At 47.1% G+C, this 18,295-nt stretch overlaps 1 protein-coding gene across 1 annotated transcript in view; it reads left to right on the forward strand.

The window, feature by feature from the left end:
• LOC137422386 (CUB and sushi domain-containing protein 3) overlaps positions 1–18,295 on the forward strand; it is a 1,172,941-nt gene that overhangs the window by 319,887 nt on the left and 834,759 nt on the right. Inside the window, 1 exon segment of the mRNA XM_078772588.1 lies at positions 16,266–16,378. Within this exon segment, the coding sequence (XP_078628714.1) occupies positions 16,266–16,378 (113 nt within the window).

The raw sequence follows: 18,295 nt of genomic DNA on the forward strand, positions 1-18,295 counted from the left end.
CCAACTGTGCCCCTCCAAACTCGTCCATCCCATCAGTAACTAAGGTTAAGTAACTAAAGTTATAGTTTAAATAAATTGGGTGTGGATAAAGCACAAGCAGGATGGGTCCCTTAGTTTTCCTTACATTTTGTCCTTCAAGCTTTGAAGCTTTCAAGCTTTCCTTTCAATTTGCCAAAATCAAGACTCTCTGCTCACCTTCACTCCTTCATTCCTCTTTTCTCCCGCCTCTGGAACAAACTCCCTCACTCTCTTCAATCCCACTCCACCCTCCAGGTATTTAAAACAGCTGTTCACCACCATCTCTTATCTTCCCCCATCCAAAACCTTGATCTTTTCTATCCCCGCTAATTTCACCCCAATTCCACTTTTTTGAAATACCAACTTCTGTCCTGGAAGTCCTTGGTGTCCTTGTGTTTTATACTTCTCCCACCCCTCCACCCCCCAAGCCCTCTCCCTCCCACACATCTCCCTGCTCTTAAATGTTGTGTGCTCTCAAGTGTTTGTGTGCTTCCCCTTCTCTTGTCTTCCGCTCCCTCTTTTTATATATTTTGTTTGTCTGGTTGATTTGTTTGTGAAATAAATGTTAGCTCTTTCACGAGCCTCGATTCAGTATACAAAAAGAAAAAAAGAAAGAAAAAAAAAAAGAAGCTAATCCGCTGAGCTTTACACTTAATGAAAGCAAATTAATTTTTTTGAAGTGCAGAAAATCCATTTATAAAATTGAAAGCTTTCAAAACCCTCTTTCAAATCACATACTTGACTGATGATGGAGTCTGTGCCATGTAAACGCACATTATAATTTGCGACTGGGGCAGCATCATTAAGGGAATCGAAGACGAATGCTGATAATTGTCGACTTGTTCTTCGGCATGAATTGTTCCTCTGCATGCAATGAGCCTCATCCCTCTGACACATATGATGGGGCCGCAACAAAGGGTCCATCGTAAAAAAGAAGCTTCCCTACGCTATACTGAGAAGAACATTCTAATGTTTTTATACCATACTTAATTAGCCCGTCCCCTGCGGACCATTTGAGTGATTGTCATCAAATTTTCACCAAAGCTTTATTATGATAATATGGAAAAAGCAAATTAATAATTTTGTCAAAGGTCAGCGTCACATAAAATCATCAATTTTCATCCAATTGATCTGAAATTTCAATTTACCATTTGAGTTGTGGTCATCAAAATTTGAAGAAAGCTTTATTATGATAATATGGAGAAGCCAAATTAATAATTTTGTCAAAAGGTCAAAATGTTAAAGGTCAGCGTCACATAAAATCATCAATTTTCATCCAATTGATCTGAAATTTCAATTTACCATTTGAGTTTGGTCATCAAAATTTGAAGAAAGCTTTATTATGATAATATGGAGAAGCCAAATTAATAATTTTGTCAAAAGGTCAAAATGTTAAAGGTCAGCGGCGCATAAAATCGTCAATTTTCATCCGATTGACCTGAAATTTTAAGAATTTGCATATTGGGTCACAGTTTTTTTCACCAATCAAAAGCTAGAAGCTGATTATATTTTTAGATCTAAAGCTCAAAGTTCAAGGCTGCATAAAATCATCAATTTTAATACAATTGACCTGAAATTTCAATTTACCATTTAGTTTTGTCATCAAATTTTCAACAAAGCTTTATTATGAGAATATGGCGAAGGCAAATTAAAAATTTGGTCAAAAGTTCAAAAACTCAAAGGTCAGCGTCGCATAAAGTCGTCAATTTTCATCGGATTGACCTGAAATTTTAAAAATTTGCATATTTGGTCACAGTTTTTTTCACCAATCAAAAGCTATAAGCTGATTTTTTTTTTAGATCTAAAGCTCAAAGTTCAAGGCTGCATAAAATCAGCAATTTTCATTTTGTATTTAAAAAAAAACTTATCGTTATTTTGAGCATAAGGAAGAAGAAGATGTCTGAATACAAACGGACATGGTCGGGCTTTGCATTTTCAGATGCTTTCTAGTTTTGAGTTGTCACTTGTCCATTTGTAGGTGGCTACAATAGATGTTCCAGATGGATTTGCACGTTTCAAATGACATGTTCTATTTATACATAAGAGTATCTTGGCCTCCTTTATTGAAAAACAATCACAACCCACCCGACAATTCCAGTGGCTCACCTACTGGCTCTGCATGCTTTCTGGAGACTGTCGATGAATGTGTAATCTTCGACCTTAAGCCGCCTCCTTGCGGTTGGAGTACCAGCTGCCTGTGGAATTTAATGGAATGCTGCGATGTCATTTCGAGAATGTTTTCTCCAAATCGCACCGCAGCACTCGGAAGTCATTTTGCAGGCACTTGCTTTTCAAACCCGAAAGAGCTCAACGATGCCACAGTTGCTACGATAGCCAGCACCATGCCATAATCTCAATCTCAAGATGGGGAGACATTTCAAATGGTAATTGAAGCTGATGGAGCTCACTTCAATGTGATTATCCAAAAGTTTTGATCAAAAAAATATTGATTGTGCAGATAATGAAAACACGAAACGGGGTCAGGTGTCTATGGTGACATTCCTGGAATATGAGGGAAAAAAAATAAATAGTTGGGTACAAACACCAGAGGGAAGGCTGGGGCTAACAAAATGACCTAGAGCAGTGGTTCTCAACTCATTTCAGTCCACGGAACACCAGGCCAATAAAAAAAAATCCAAAAAGTCCATGGACCACCACCGAAATTGTTTTGTTTCAAAAGTTATTTCACCAAAATAACCTCAGAGTGAATCCATGTGGACATCTGGTGTCCAGCCATCCATATATACTACGTACGTACGTTAACATTTGACTTAGGGATTTTCGTCTCACAAACTATCCCACCGATATGGACTAAATTTGGTACGATGCATCAGGACAGCAAGGTCTCATGGGGTTGTGCTCCCCACCTGAAGATTCCCCCTATAAAGGGGTTAAAAGTGGGGTTTTGCCCCAAATATTGGTATTTCATTAAAAAATCTTCTCAAAAACCGCCAGACAGATCCAGACCAAACTCGCCACGAGGCATCGGCACCATGCCATAATCTCAAGTTGTGCTCCTCATGGCCGTATCTCCCCTGGAAAGGGGGCTACAGGTTAATTTTCACTAAAACATCTACTTCTCCACAACTATCAGGCGATACGGACCAAATTTGGTATGATGCATCAGGACAGTAAGGTCTCATGTTGTCCCTTTCTGTATCTGCCCATTTAAAGGGACTGAAGGGGGGTTTTGCCCCAAAGGGGATTTCACCTAAAAAATTAGGTAATTTATTTTAAAATACTCTCAGAAACTGTGGGGAAATAACCATCAGTCCGCTCCACGGCTATTTTATTGTTTGTCATGGGGTTTTTTTTCCAGTAAGTATTTCTTCATCTCAAGTAGAAACACTTTTCTAATCTTGGATCTTGTTTGTGGGTTTTATTACTAAGTCTACATTGTTTGATTTCAATTCTACCTCTTCCTTTCCTTGTATCATTATCATCATCATCATCATGTTGTACCGGTACCTTCTTTGATCTAAAGGTAGGCCATAAGCTCTTACCTTGGTATCATGATTTTCCCTTTAGGCTAGTAGTTGCATTAGGCCCCCAGAGCTGCCACAAAACTTTCTGGCAGGGATGTTGAATTTTAAGTGGATGCTGCAGGTTACAACTTACCTACTCTTGGAAAGACATCGAGGAATCTTTGATATCCACTTGCAATCAATGCTAAAACCCAGAGGAAAGAGGTGTTGGTTGCTTTGGCCTGATATTTTCTATAATATGCATCCACAACCATCTTTGACCATATTGTGGAACGTTGGCCGAGGCCATCACTTTATATTACTTCCGCCCTTGCAAACAGGTACCCCAGCTTAATGTACATCCAAAAACCAGGCCACTCATTGATGCAATGCCCCTGCTTGCGACGCACCACTCTGACAGTTCATAATTTAGTCGAGAATCAAATTCACATTCGACAGCCCAGAGGAAAGCGTGCTACCTTTGCGTCATCCTGTTGGACTTTTCCTTGCATGCTCTTAAAAAAACATAAGGGCAATACCCCTGGCGCTCACCTGGTACAATAAGCAGTATACTGCACTGACTAAAGGTATTTTAAACCAATTTTAATGCTTACTAGAAGACAGGGCAGCATGCAGAATCATACTAACATAATCATAAGATTTAAACAAACAAACAAAAAAATACCTATTTTGGGGGGCAACCAACACATGGAACATATAATAACGATAGCGGGAGATAATAGGGGGAGAGAGAGTGAAGCACAACACAGTAGGGAACAGGAACATCGGGAGATTTGTGGAGTTGGCATTATTTCCATAGAAGATGGACGCGCTAAGTTTATAGTTCACTTTTGCTCAACGTTATGTTGTATTGTGGAATCACAAGCAGTATCTTCCTCACCCAGTTTAAGCTTAACAGGCTCAGGTCGGCCTGTTAGTGTTCCCATTGGAACATATGGTTCATGCTGCATTGAATCTACAGACTAGGCATTTAATATGGAATATTTTTTTTGTGGGGGTGAACTTACTTTTCAAGATGGCTTAGAACCAAAAGTTCATTGGAATTATTAGTATTATTCGTATTATTAGTATTAGTATTAGATGGTATTATGTATGATGATGGATGTATGGTGATGGATTAGTATTAGATGGTATTAGTATTCGTAGTATTAGTACTAGTATTAGTATTATTAGTATTAGTATTAGTATTCGAATTATTGGTTCATTGAAATTATTCTAGATTTTGTTAATGTGACCTTTAAAAGAAACAAAAACCACATTTGACATTTCGAAACAAATAAATTGATCCTTGAAAGTGATGTAAACTGATATCGAACTCATTTCATGGACAGTACTGTGTTAAACTTCTGTACGTTTTCCAGAAGTATCTCTTTATTTTGCACATTAGCCAATTTTTTTTTTAACAAAAACAAAAGTTAAATTACGACTGGGATTACGGACAGTAAAATTACAGTTCAGTACTTCGTGTAACCCCCACGAGCATTCAGGAGAGCACGTACACGTTGAGGCATGCTGTTCACGAGATATGCCAAGGTTTGGACAGGAATCGCTTGCCATGCAGTGACAATAGCCTGCTGCAATTCACGCACAGAGGTCGGCTGCTGGTCCAAGTGGTCGATTTGACGCGTTAATTCTGCCCACAAGTTCTCTATCAGATTCATATCCGGGGACATGGCAGGCCACTCCATATGCTCTACACCACGGTCAGCAAGAATGTGTTGGATCATGCGAGCACGATGAGGCCATGCATTGTCATCTTGGAAGACAAAGTTTCCTCGAAAGGCTGCACAAGCAAATGGAAGCAATGTTTCTTCCAGAATGGCCCTGTACTTGAACTGGTTCAGGTTTCCATTCAGAACAACCAGGTCAGTTTTGCCCCCTGCATGAAAAGCAGCCCAAACGGTCACCCCACCACCTCCAGCTTGGACTCTTGGCACTATACAATCTTTGTTGTAGGCTTCATGCACTTGTCTGCGCACTCGGACGCGGCCATCTTGACGATAGACCAGAAATCTAGACTCGTCACTGAAGATCACGTGATTCCAGTGTCCTGGCTGCCATTGACGGTGCTCTCTGGCCCACTGCAATCGGCGCTGGCGGTGTTGTCTGGTCAGGCGTGGCTTTCTCAGGGGACGCCTGGCACGATAGCCTGCTTGAACCAGTCGTTGGTTGACGAGCCTTCTGGATACAGGCACATTTGTCAGTTGCTGCCTCTCAGCCCTAAGCCGATTAGTTGACTTGGTACGGCCATTGCGGACTAACCGGTGCAGCTGGTGATCATGCCTCCCTGTGGTTCTGCGGTGACGTCCTGGCCTCAGTATTGGAGTAGCGACACCCCTCTGAGCATTTTGTTTCAGGATCTTTGACACCTGACCTTGAGTGATGCCATACTGCTGAGCAATAGCACGCTGTTTCATGCCGTAATTTGTAAAGCCACCACTCCATGACAAACAGCATTGTCGAGTTGACGGACCATCTCCAGAGGAAGCGGCAATAACTTTTGGAGATGTGCAGCAGTTGTTTTCCACTAATACAGAATGCAACAACCCTTGTATACCCGACTGTGAAGCCAATCATCAAATGCACCTGTCCGTACATTTTGCCACGCCACCTGTGATACAATCCTGTTTTTTTTTCTTCTTTTTTTTTTGGATACTGAATCGAGGCTCGTGAAAGAGCTAACATTTACTTCACAAACAAATCAACCAGACAAACAAAATACCCAAAAAGAGGGAGCGGAAGACAAGATGGGGAGAGAAGGGGAAGCACACAAACACAACATCCGAGAGCAGGGAGATGTGTGGAAGGGAGAGGGCCCGGGGGGAGGAGGCATGGGAAGGGGTGGGGGGGGGGGGGGGAGGGAGAAGTATAAACCACAATGACACCAAGGACTTCCTGGACAGAAGTTGGTATTTCAAAAAAGTGGAATTGGGGTGAAATTAGCGGGGGTAGAAAAGATCAAGGTTTTGGATGGGGGAAGATAAGAGATGGTGGTGAACAGCTGTTTTAAAGACTTGGAGGGTGGAGTGGGATTGAAGAGAGTGAGGGAGTTTGTTCCAGAGGCGGGAGAAAAGAGGAATGAAGGAGTGAAGGTGAGCAGAGAGTCTTGATTTTGGCAGTTTAACCATAAGAGGGTTGCAGACAGATCTTGTGCGACCTGTAGGAATATTTGCGGGACAGAGCCCAGAGAGAGCTGGGGGGGCAAGGCCAGAGAGGAGTCGGTAGAAGACGGAAAGACCACCAACCTGCCTGCGGTGAGTGAGTGAGAGGCCCTTGGAGTTAGCTTCATCGCAGGAGATTCCAATGATTCTGAATGCTTTGGTTTCAACAGCGTGAAGGCGAGCTAGGTGTGAGGCAGGAGCACCAGCCCAGAGGGGAGAGCAGTATTCCATTGAGCTGCGGATGAAAGCCTTGTATGTGGTGAGGAGCTCAGGTGTGCCAAGGAAGGACTTCGCACGACGGAGGATGCCCAGTCGGCGACTGGCTTTGGAGGCCAGATTTGAAATGTGGTTTTCCCAGGAAAGATCATGGCAGATAGTGAGACCCAAAAGCTTGAGTGACAGAACTTCTTGGAGAGGATTATTCAGAAAGTGGATGGGAGGGTTGTCCAGTCGGTCTTTTCGGAGAGACATCGTAAGAGTGTGAGATTTGTCAGGATTGAAAGACATGTTCCACTTGTTTGCCCAGTCTGTGATTTTGTCAAGGTCTGCAGAGAGTGAGGAGGCTGCAGACTGCCGATCTGAGGGATGAAGAATGGAGCGACAGAGAGTAGAGTCGTCAGCAAAGAGATAGAGAGGATTTTCAAGAGAGTCAGAGAGATCATTGATGAAAACCAGAAAAAGCACAGGGCCCAGAACACTGCCTTGGGGAACTCCAGCCTGAACAGGAAGAGGAGATGAGAGAAACCCATTCAGGGCCACACGTTGACTATGACTAGAGAGGAAGTCTGCCAGCCATGCGTGGAGATTTCCATGGATACCAAAAGAGGAGAGTTTGGTGAGCAGAGCGGGGTGCCAGACCGTATCGAAGGCACGTGATATGTCAAGGGAGACTGCTCTAATTTCCTGTTTGGCATTGAGGACCTCCATCCATTGTTGAGAAAGCAGAAGCAGCATGTCCAGAGTGGAGTGTCCAGGTCTGAAACCAAATTGATGATCAGAGATCAAGCCATTGGAGAAGAGGAAAGATTTCATATCTGAAGCAATGATGGATTCCATGACTTTGCTGATAATTGGGAGAAGGCTGATTGGTCTGTAGTTGCTGCGATCTGTTTTTGCACCTTTTTTGTGCAAAGCGGTGATGTTGGCAGATTTCCAAGCAGATGGAAGATAACCTTGAGCAAAAGAGAGGGTGAAGAGAACAGAGAGAGGGAGTGAAAGAGCGGCAGAACATGATTTTAGGACCCGTGGGCTGATGCCGTCAGGTCCAGTTGCAGAATCAGAGTCGAGGGTTGACAGAAACTTTTCCACCTTGTGAGGAGGAAAGGACACAGAGTCCAGGAGCAGCTGGGTACGACTGGGTACGGTGGGTACAGAGAGAGATGGGTTTGGGACACAAGATTTAGAGGCAAACACAGAGTTGAGGCATTCAGCTTTTTCACGTGCGGAGTCAGCCGTGTGGCCATTTGAGGTGAGGGAGGGGATGGAGGGGGAACAAACACCAGAAACAGATTTCACCAGACGCCACCAGGATTTGGAAGAGGGAGGCAGAAAAGAGAGTTCGGTCCTGAGAACGGAGAGATATTGTTTCCTGGCTCTCCTGAGGGTGGACACACACTTGTTTCGGGCTTTGTGAAAGGAAAAGAGATTTCCTTCCGTTGGATTTGCTTTCCAGGAGACGAAAGCAAGTTGTTTCTGGGCAATAGCCTCACCACAAGATTCCGTGTACCATGGACGGGAGGAAGGGTATGACAACTGAAGACGAGATGGGATAAATCTGTGCATGAGAGAGAGCAATTTACTTTGGAAGAATTCCCAGGATGAGTTGATGTCAGAGGCAGTAGAGATGGGAGTCCAGTCCAGATGATTGATGGCTGCTTGAAGACCGTGACAGTTGGCCTGAGTGAAATGCCAGACTCGTCGACGCTGAGGAGGCTCTCTGAGAATGGTCAGAGAGATGTCCACTTTAACAAGCACATGATCAGAAGAGCCGATTGGTGCAGAAGAAGAGCAGCAGACATTTTCAGGGAAGTTAGTCATAACCAAGTCGAGAAGAGAAGATGCTCCGTTGACTGAGATCCGGGTTGGGAAATTGACAGATTGTGTTAGTGATGGTCAGAGTCAGTCCTTCCTTGGTCCTTCCTTCCTTAGTCCTTGGTCAGATGTTAGTGTTAGTCCCAGTGAGTCACAGAAGTCCTTTGCTGAAGAGCCATGGCTGGTGAGAGAGGTACCACCCCCAGCCAACTGGCATGGTGACAGTTGAAATCACCACATATGAGGAAGGGAGAGTTGGGATGGATAGGTAGAAGTTGGTCCATATTATCAGACAGCGAGATGTAGATGGAGTCATCACTGTTTGGTGGACGGTACAACACACATATGAACAAAAGGTGGGAGCGAAGGGGAAGCCGTAGCCAAAGGTATTCCTGGGGGTGAGGTGGAGAGAGGGCAGTGCAGGGCGAGTGAGGAAGAGAGTTTTTTATAAAGATAGCAACCCCACCTCCAGGACGAGGCTCAGGTCTATCATACCGGAGGAGGGAGTAACCTGGGAAAGATACCAAGGAATCAGAGACATCATGAAGGAGGAAAGTTTCTGTTAAGCAGATCATGTCTGGTTTGTCAGAAGCAACCTGTATGGAGAGATCAGTTAAGTTTGAGCGAAGGCCCCGGATGTTTGAGGTCCATACTGTTAAGGAAGAGGAAGGGGGAGCATCGGATACAGAACAGGGGGGGGGGGGGGGGAGTGGTAGGGTAAGATGTGGAAGAGGAGGAAGAGGTAGGGAGAGCTGTTGAAGGTGTGTCAGAGATTACAGAATAGCTTGGAGAAAGGGAAGAATGGGGCAGACAAAAGGTTTGATGGTGATTGGGTGAGGCACAGTGAGGTGTTATTTGAGGAGGGGGAAGAGCGAGGCAGAAGGTTGAGGGAGAAGAAGGTGAAAGTTGGAAGGGGGAAGAAGCGGGGAGGACGCTTTGAGGAGGAGGGGTGAGAGGGGTTTCTAGGAGGGGAGGAGTGAGGGAGAGTCGGAGGGGAGGGGAGTGGGGGGAGTTTATGAGGGAAGGGGCAGGGGGGGAGATTTGAAAGGGATGGGTGATGGAGAAGATTTGGGGGGGAGGGACAAGGGGGAAGATTTGAAAGAGATGGGTGATGGGGAAGATTTGGAGGAAAGGGGTGAGATTGGATTTTGAAAAGTGTACGATTAATGGGAAACGAACATTTATTGCAAAATGAGTTTCTTGAGACATTCGAGTCAAAAATACATTTGAGGACGCTGAAGGATGGGTGGAGTTCTGGAGAGTTTAGGGAATGAATGAAAGATGCACTGTAAGAGATGGAATTTTTTTTTGGAATGAATAGATTTGGTGAGCAAGTCGAAAGCATCCTTTTTCGAAGAAGAAGAAAAAGGTGTTATAGAATATGACAAAATAAAGTTCTTCAGGGGACAGATGAAACATTTTTTAACAACGTGGTCGAAGAACGAACGAACAAATAAGAATGAACAAACGGATAAGAACAGGGAAGGAAAATATTTCTTTTGGTTTTTTTTTTGAGATTTTAAAACAAGGAAGTATGGGGTGAAAGGACCGTGAAAAACAGAGACCGAAAGTAATTTGCAGCGCGATCGAAGAACCGCTGAGACAAAAAAAAAAGCCTCAAGCCAAGGGCTGACACGGTAGCCTACTAGCACTACACTAGGCCTCAGAATACACGATACGAAAAAAACGACGATTCTGTACAGAGGTATGCAAAACCAACACCGAGAAACCTATTAAAGTCACCCCAATAGGTACATACACCGAAAGAAAGATACAGATTCGACAAAAACACAATTGTGAAAAGTTCCTTAACTTCGAAAGCGTGCGCGCGGGGACAGGTTTGAAGAGACGTGACGACCAATCTTGCGCATGCGCAGAAGCCGAGGAGGCTGTTGTTGACTGTCAACTCGGCGCAGAAGCCGAAGAGGCTGTCAAGAGGATGAGTGGAGGCTGTTGTTGACTTCTTGCTGCGACAGACAATCAGTGACATGGTTCTTGTAGTGAAATCGTATCCGTACTGAACCCGGGTGGGGATGCTCGCTGCTCGCTGTCATTGTTGTCCCCACTAGGGGCGTGACTATAAGACCCGTTGCTGTGTCAGTGCTCCGAGACTTCTCCCTTGTGACATGTTACATCGGTAGCCTCGTTAATGGTACGCCTTTATAGAATATCTAGCTTGCTTGCATTGACTGATATGAATGGCTTTATGAGATGTCGCATCGTATGCTTATTGTGTATTTCTACTTACAGGAATGATGTGATGATCTAAATGCAATTAAACCAAACCGTTGGACTAAAAGTTGTGCGGACCTGAATGGTTTTCCACAACACTTAATTGCATTTATGATCTGCTGACATGGCTGGCAACAAGACGTTGACGGTGTCCATTTTCAGCGCCGACCCACAAGCCACGGACGGAGGCTTGCAACTCAAGCACTGGCTCAAGCAACTGGAGCATCTCTTTAATGAGCCTGATACCGCTCCGACGCCTGCCGCGAAGCTGGCAATATTACACTCAAAAATCGACTACCGGGTCTACCACGCGGTCGCTCAATGCACGACGTATGATCTTACCGTCGCGGAGCTCAAGCGGCTTTATATAAAAGAAAAAAGCCCTGTGTATGCGCGTTATTTGCTGCAGACGCGACGGCAGCAACCCAACGAGCCTATGGATCATTACGCCCAGGAGCTCCGGCAGCTCATGCTGGACAGCGCCCAGCCACGGACTCCCGAGCAGGCTAAAGATGATCGACTTTTAGATGCCTTCATAGCAGGGGTCTCCTCTCAGGAACTACGTCTCAAACTCTTGGAGAAGACCGACCTGACCTTCGCTACGGCGGTTGAGCAAGCGACGGTGTATACTGAAGCGCGGATGCAATCGAACGCCTATGATCGCACGCGCCTTTTGGCGGGCACCTCACTACACGCCCGGCCGGAGAGGACCACTGACGAGGACGTGGATCCGCCTGCTGAACTCCGGGATGCTCCGGAGGATGACCCTACCCGGACAGCTGCCGTTACGACCAGCAGACCCAAGGCCTTGCGCGGGGCCGCATGTTTTTTTTGTGGAGGGCCTCGTCATGCCCGAGTCGTGTGTCCGGCACGTGACGCTATTTGCCATTTGTGCTCGCTAAAGGGACATTACGCGAAAGTGTGCAAGAAATCGGCACGCGGCTCGCGGCCCTTCGACTCGCGCAGCCGCGGTCGCGCAGGCGCGGCAACCTTGAACGGGCTTGTAGCAGAACCCACGAGCCCAGCGCCTTACCCGTCTTCGAAGGGGAGGGCCCCTCGCTGCGGCCCGCTGGGCGCTCAGACAACCTTGACTGGCGCCACCGGAAAGCCACCACCGTCTCATTCTCCATCGGGGACAAAGGCCGCGTCCTTGGCCAAACCTCGAGCCACGCAAGGGAAGAAACAGCTTTCGAATACTACGGAAGCCTTTTGTCAAAGCGACCAAACGAAAAAGGCGATTTCGAACACTACTACGGAAGCCTTTTGTCAAAGCGACCAAACGAAAAAGGCGATTTCGAATACTACGGAAGCCTTTTGTCAAAGCGACCAAACGAAAAAGGCGATTTCGGCTACAACGGAAGCCTTTATCTGCCAGGAGTGTCAAAAGGCGATGTCAAATACTACTGAGGCCTTTTCTCATCGGATTTTGAATCGCGAAACACCGGAATGCTGGGGAAAGCCCTCTGATGACGATAATGGATTCCCCATGGTCAACGCAGACTCCGGCCACGATCGCAAAACTGCTGCTGGTGTAGGATCCACCCGCGAGGCTGGTCCGACCCATTCGGGGGGCTCAGTCCCGCTCCCAGCTGCCTCGTCTGGCCTGGCTCAAGCCCTTATTCCCCTTATGGTTGAGGGCCATTGTGTTCAGGCCTTGGTGGACACCGGATCTACGGATAGTTTTATCGACCAGCGACTTGTGCTCAGGCATGGATGGCGGATCGGGCGGTCTACACGACGGATCTTCATGGCATCCCAGGGACTCCGGCTTAGCACAAAAGGGGAATGCCGATTGAAACTAGTGCTAAAGGGACGGGTTTTCCCTGATGTACACCTTATGGTTTTACCCGCATTATGTGCTGATATTCTGCTAGGACACGATTTTCTTAAGCTGCATGGACGTCTGGTAATGGAGTTCGGTGGGCCTGACACTCTTGTTGTGGGGGCGGACGACGCGCTAACGGTGTGCGCCCTAGCGCAAATGGACGTCCGTCCGCTTTCGCTGTTCCCCAATCTAACCTCCGACTGTACCCCTGTCGCGGTAAAATCGAGACGCTACTCCCGCGCGGACATGCAATTCATTGCGGACGAAACGACTCAGCTCTTGAAAGACGGCATCATAGAACCTAGTAGGTCGCCGTGGTGTGCCCAGGTCTTAGTGGTGCGCAGTGAGGCCCATCGCAAACGCATGGTAATCGACTATTCCCAAACGATTAACCGCTTTACACAGCTGGATGCCTACCCCCTTCCGGGGATGGACGCGCTAGTGCAACAGGTGTCCCAGTATTCGGTCTATAGTACTCTCGATCTCCGTAGTGCGTACCACCAGATCCCTATCTCTAGGGCGGATCGTATCTATACCGCTTTCGAGTCGGGGCAGCGGTTGTACCAATTTACACGATTGCCCTTTGGGGTGACGAACGGGGTCGCTTGTTTCCAGAGGGCCATGGATGACCTCGTTGCGCGGGAGCACTTAACCGATGTTTTCGTCTACCTCGATAACCTTACGGTTTGTGGATATGACCAAGGGCACCATGACGCTAATCTGAAGCGCTTCCTTGAGGTCGCGCAACGGTATCACTTAACTATGAACGAGGATAAGTGCCGATACTCCCTACGCACCATAGATCTTCTGGGGTACACCGTGACCCATGGCTCTGTCTCTCCGGATAAGGAACGTCTGCGACCTTTGCTCGACATGGCCCCTCCCTGCGATCGGGCTTCCCTGAAACGCGCCCTTGGGCTGTTCGCCCATTACTCCAAATGGGTGCAAAATTTCTCCGCGAAACTTCGCCCCCTTGTGGCCTGCGACACCTTTCCCCTGAGTTCGGCCGCATTGACGGCCTTTGAAGGACTTAAGACCGACATCGCCCGAGCCGCCGTAGCAACCATTGACGAGAGCGGCTCGTTCGTCCTCGAAAGTGACGCCTCGGATCAGGCCATCGCGGCGACCCTCTCCCAAGGGGGACGTCCCGTGGCTTTCTTTTCACGGACTCTTACCTCCGCTGAGCGGCGGCACTCGTCCGTTGAAAAGGAAGCGTATGCGATCGTCGAGTCTATTCGGCGATGGCGCCCGTACCTACTCGGGCGGAGCTTCCAAATCATCACGGACCAGCAAAGCGTTGCGTTCATGTACGACACCTTACACGCCCAGCGCATTAAGAACGAGAAAATCACTCGCTGGCGTATCGAACTCGCCGACTTCTGTTACACCATCAAATATCGCCCAGGGAAGGATAACCAGGCCGCCGATGCCTTATCGCGCCCCACTACATGTGCTGGTATCACCTCGTTGGAGGGCCTACGGGTGCTGCATGCTACTGCGGGCCATCCCGGCGTAACGCGTTTCGCTCATTTCGTGCGGAGTGGGAATCTCCCTTACTCGATTGACGATATCCGCCGTATCTGTCGCGACTGCGCTATCTGCGCGGAAATCAAACCGCGTTTCTATAACCCCCCTATGGGGACTCTGGTGAAGGCTACACGCCCGTGGGAACGCTTGGCGATGGATTTCAAGGGCCCTTTGCCGGTGTCGAGCGGCTCTCGCTAGCTGCTCACTATCGTTGATGAGTACTCACGATTCCCCTTTGCTTATATGTGCGCGGACATGACTGCTGCCACGGTGATGCGTTGCTTACAGAACTTGTTCTCAATGTTCGGTTACCCGGCCTATGTCCATACCGACCGGGGTGCAGTCTTCTTGTCTCAGGAGGTGCGCGGCTATCTGCTCCAAAACAACGTTGCGTCTAGTTACACCACGCCGTATAGACCCCAGGCTAATGGGCAGATCGAACGCTTCAACGGGATTATCTGGAGGGCCGTCATGCTCCATCTCCGGACCCACGGCCGGGGCCTCGATAAATGGGCTTGGTCGCTACCTGCGGCGTTGAACTCAATCCGGGCACTCCTGAGTACGGCAACTAACCAAACTCCCCACGAGCGTCTTTTCCACCACCCCAGGAGCTCGGGGTGTATACGGTCTTTGCCCAGTTGGCTCGCTGGGCCCGGGCCGGCCTACCTTAAACGGGCAGTTCGCGCGAGCAAGTACGACCCCCTTGTGGACAAAGTGCAGATTCTCCAGGCTAATCCTGAGCATGCTCGTGTGATGACGTCTGATGGTCGTGAGACTACTGTCTCCGTTCGTCATCTTGCCCCTTGCGGGGTCGACGACCTTAGTAGGGAATCGGACGAACCAGTCGAACCCGTCTATGAGACTATGACCTCTCCCGACGCTCCCATCGCCGACAGTCCACCGACCCTCCCCCCGTCGAGACTGCCCGGGTCCGACGACTTGGCGTTACCCCCTTCATCACCCGACCCTGTTGACGCCTCTGACACCGGGGATACAGGGTTACGAGACGCCGTACCCGGGGAATTTCGAACGCGTGCTGGCAGAGAAATTCGCCGCCCGGCCCGCTACGGTTGGGCCGACTAATACTCCGCGCCCATGCTGACGCTCACTCGCTTTTAGCCACGCGGCCGTATAATTCTGACGGGGGGTGAATGTAGTGAAATCGTATCCGTACTGAACCCGGGTGGGGATGCTCGCTGCTCGCTGTCATTGTTGTCCCCACTAGGGGCGTGACTATAAGACCCGTTGCTGTGTCAGTGCTCCGAGACTTCTCCCTTGTGACATGTTACATCGGTAGCCTCGTTAATGGTACGCCTTTATAGAATATCTAGCTTGCTTGCATTGACTGATATGAATGGCTTTATGAGATGTCGCATCGTATGCTTATTGTGTATTTCTACTTACAGGAATGATGTGATGATCTAAATGCAATTAAACCAAACCGTTGGACTAAAAGTTGTGCGGACCTGAATGGTTTTCCACAACAGTTCTTTTAACAAATAAATCACCAAAGTGTAAAAGAAACTCACCAGATTGATATACTGAGTTAAGAAAGTAAACCCAAGTCAAGAAAAAAAAAAAATTCCATATTAAATGCCAAGTCTGGAGATTGAAATCCCATGTATCATATATGTCTGTCATTTGTTCACTAATGTCCTTGTAATTCATGTCAAAGTGCATTGATGTCTACTGTCTGTCCTGCATCTGATATAAGTAGAAGCTCTTACATGAATCTAAGTGTTAAAAAGGTTCCTCCTGGTGCATCCTCCGGCTAACAAACCCAAAAGTAGATTGTTGACTGGTGGTAGGTAGTTGACCTGTACAATAGAAAACATTTTCTTCATTAAACCAAAGTTTGTCTTGAAAGAGCAAAAAAAACAACTTTTTTTCCACAATTGAAGGTAATGAAAGAGTCGCTTTGGTTAATGAAGCAGACGCCATCTTTGCTGTATCCTGAGTGCTGAGTCAACCCCTTGCTGTTTGCAGGTTGACAGGACCAAACCTTCCCTCACCCATACTGAGCAACAAGCATTGGCTTCGGCTACACTTCCTGGCTGACGGGAGCCACAGACGAAAAGGATTCAGTTTGCAGTACATCGGTGAGTCAAACAATTTTAGCTCACACAATTTCCACCAATGGATGACGTCAGCCAATGTGACTCTCCATAACCAAATATAACGTAATAAAAAGAGGGTGATGCATTGTAGGCCAAGCAGATGGTTCGCTTTTAATTTGCCTTGGCTTGTTTAAGCTCATAAACCCATTCCTTTTTTTCTTTTTTGAATACAAAGCCAAGGCTTGTGGAAGAGCTGGAACAGTGAACAGATGAGGAAGCAACAGAACAAAAGGAACAGGCGAAAGAGGGGGAAACATCAAAGGAGCAGGGTTGAAGGACAAATAGGGGGAGACCTCGACAAACAAGGGATGTGGGGAAGAAAGAGGAGACAAACGGTGTAGACAATAGGGATACAAAAGCAAACTCTCAGGAAGAAAAAAGTGGAAATTTAGAAAGATGTGGGTGTTTCTTTTGGAGTGGGGTGGGGAAGTATAGCGGTGGTTAATGCAGGTAGAAAAGATCATGGTTTTGGATGGAGCATGATTTTAGATGGTGGTGAACAGCTGTCTTCAAGCTCGTGAGGAAAGAATGACATTGAAGAGAATGCGGAAGGTGATTCCACATGTGGAAAAAAGAGGATCGGATGAGTGGAGGTGAGCAGTGATTCTTTGTTTTGTGAGTTTCATCAGAAGGGGGTTAATGATGGACCATGTGTGCTCTGTGGAAAACTGGGGGGGGGGGGGGGGGGGGGAGGAGAGGGGTAGGGGCAAAGTACGGAAAGATCAGTTTGTGCAAGACCGGAAAGGAGAAGGTAGAAGACAGTGAGACCACGGATCTCTCTGCGATGGGAAAGTGACAGGGCCCATGAACTCGGCTTCATTGCTCGAGATTCCAATTATGTAAAAAAAACCTTAGTTTCCAAGGCATAAAGCTGAGCAAGGTGTGAGGCAGGGGCGCTAGCCCAGAGCGGAGAGCAATACTCCATTAAGCTGCGAATTAGGACCTTATACGTAGATAGGAGTTCAGGTGTATCAAGGAAGGACTTTGTATGGCACAGGATGCCCAGTCGATGACTGGCTTTGGAGGCCAACTCTAAAATGTGCTTTTCCCAAAAAGGATAATGGTTGATAGTGAGACTAAGAAGTTTCAGTGATTTAACTTTCTCAAGAGGATTGTTGAGAAAGTAGATGGGAGGATTTTCCAGATGTCCCTTTCAGAGAGACAAGGTGAGAGTGTGAGATTTGTCAGTATTGAAAGACATTTTTCAAGTATTGGACCAGCTTTCGATTTAGCCAAGGTCTGCAGAGAGGGGAGAGGCTGCAGCCTGCCTGTCTGAATGAAAGATGAGGGATGTCGTCACGGCAGAGAGTGAAGTCATCAGCAAATAGGTAAAAGTCATCAGCTACCGGATCCATCCATAACTTTTGTTAGATATCTTCTTCACAGACAACCAAACAGACAGATAAACAGGGGTGAAGACACAACCTTCATCCACCTTCGTGGTGCAGCTAAATATTTGAAGGTGTGTAGGGACTTTTCGATCAAGCTGCATTTAATAACGACTCCACCCTCTGCTGTGGCATCCCTCATCCTTCAGACCGAGTCCTTCCTTGTCACTTCTGCCAAGTCAGAGAGATCGTTTATGAAGATTAGGAATATCACTGAGGCAAGAATACTGCATTGGGGCACTCCAGCCTGAAGAGGGAGAGTAGATGAAACGATTCCATTGAGAGTCAAACGTTGGTATGAGGGTAGAGGTTGGTCAGTAGGTCATGCTTGGAGTTGGCCTCGGATGCCATATGCAGACAGAACAAATATCTCCTGCAGCATCTGGTAGGAAGTGGTTAAGATTCTCATCAGATCTGAAGAGAGATTTTGTATGCTTTGGATGAGCTTCGTTGCCTCCCCTTCTAATTTGACTTTCATGTCCTTGACATTGTGTATTTTACCCATAAGAAC

This window comes from Myxine glutinosa, chromosome 2 (assembly GCF_964187855.1).
Source record: "Myxine glutinosa chromosome 2, kmMyxGlut1.1, whole genome shotgun sequence".
Taxonomy (NCBI): domain Eukaryota; kingdom Metazoa; phylum Chordata; class Myxini; order Myxiniformes; family Myxinidae; genus Myxine; species Myxine glutinosa.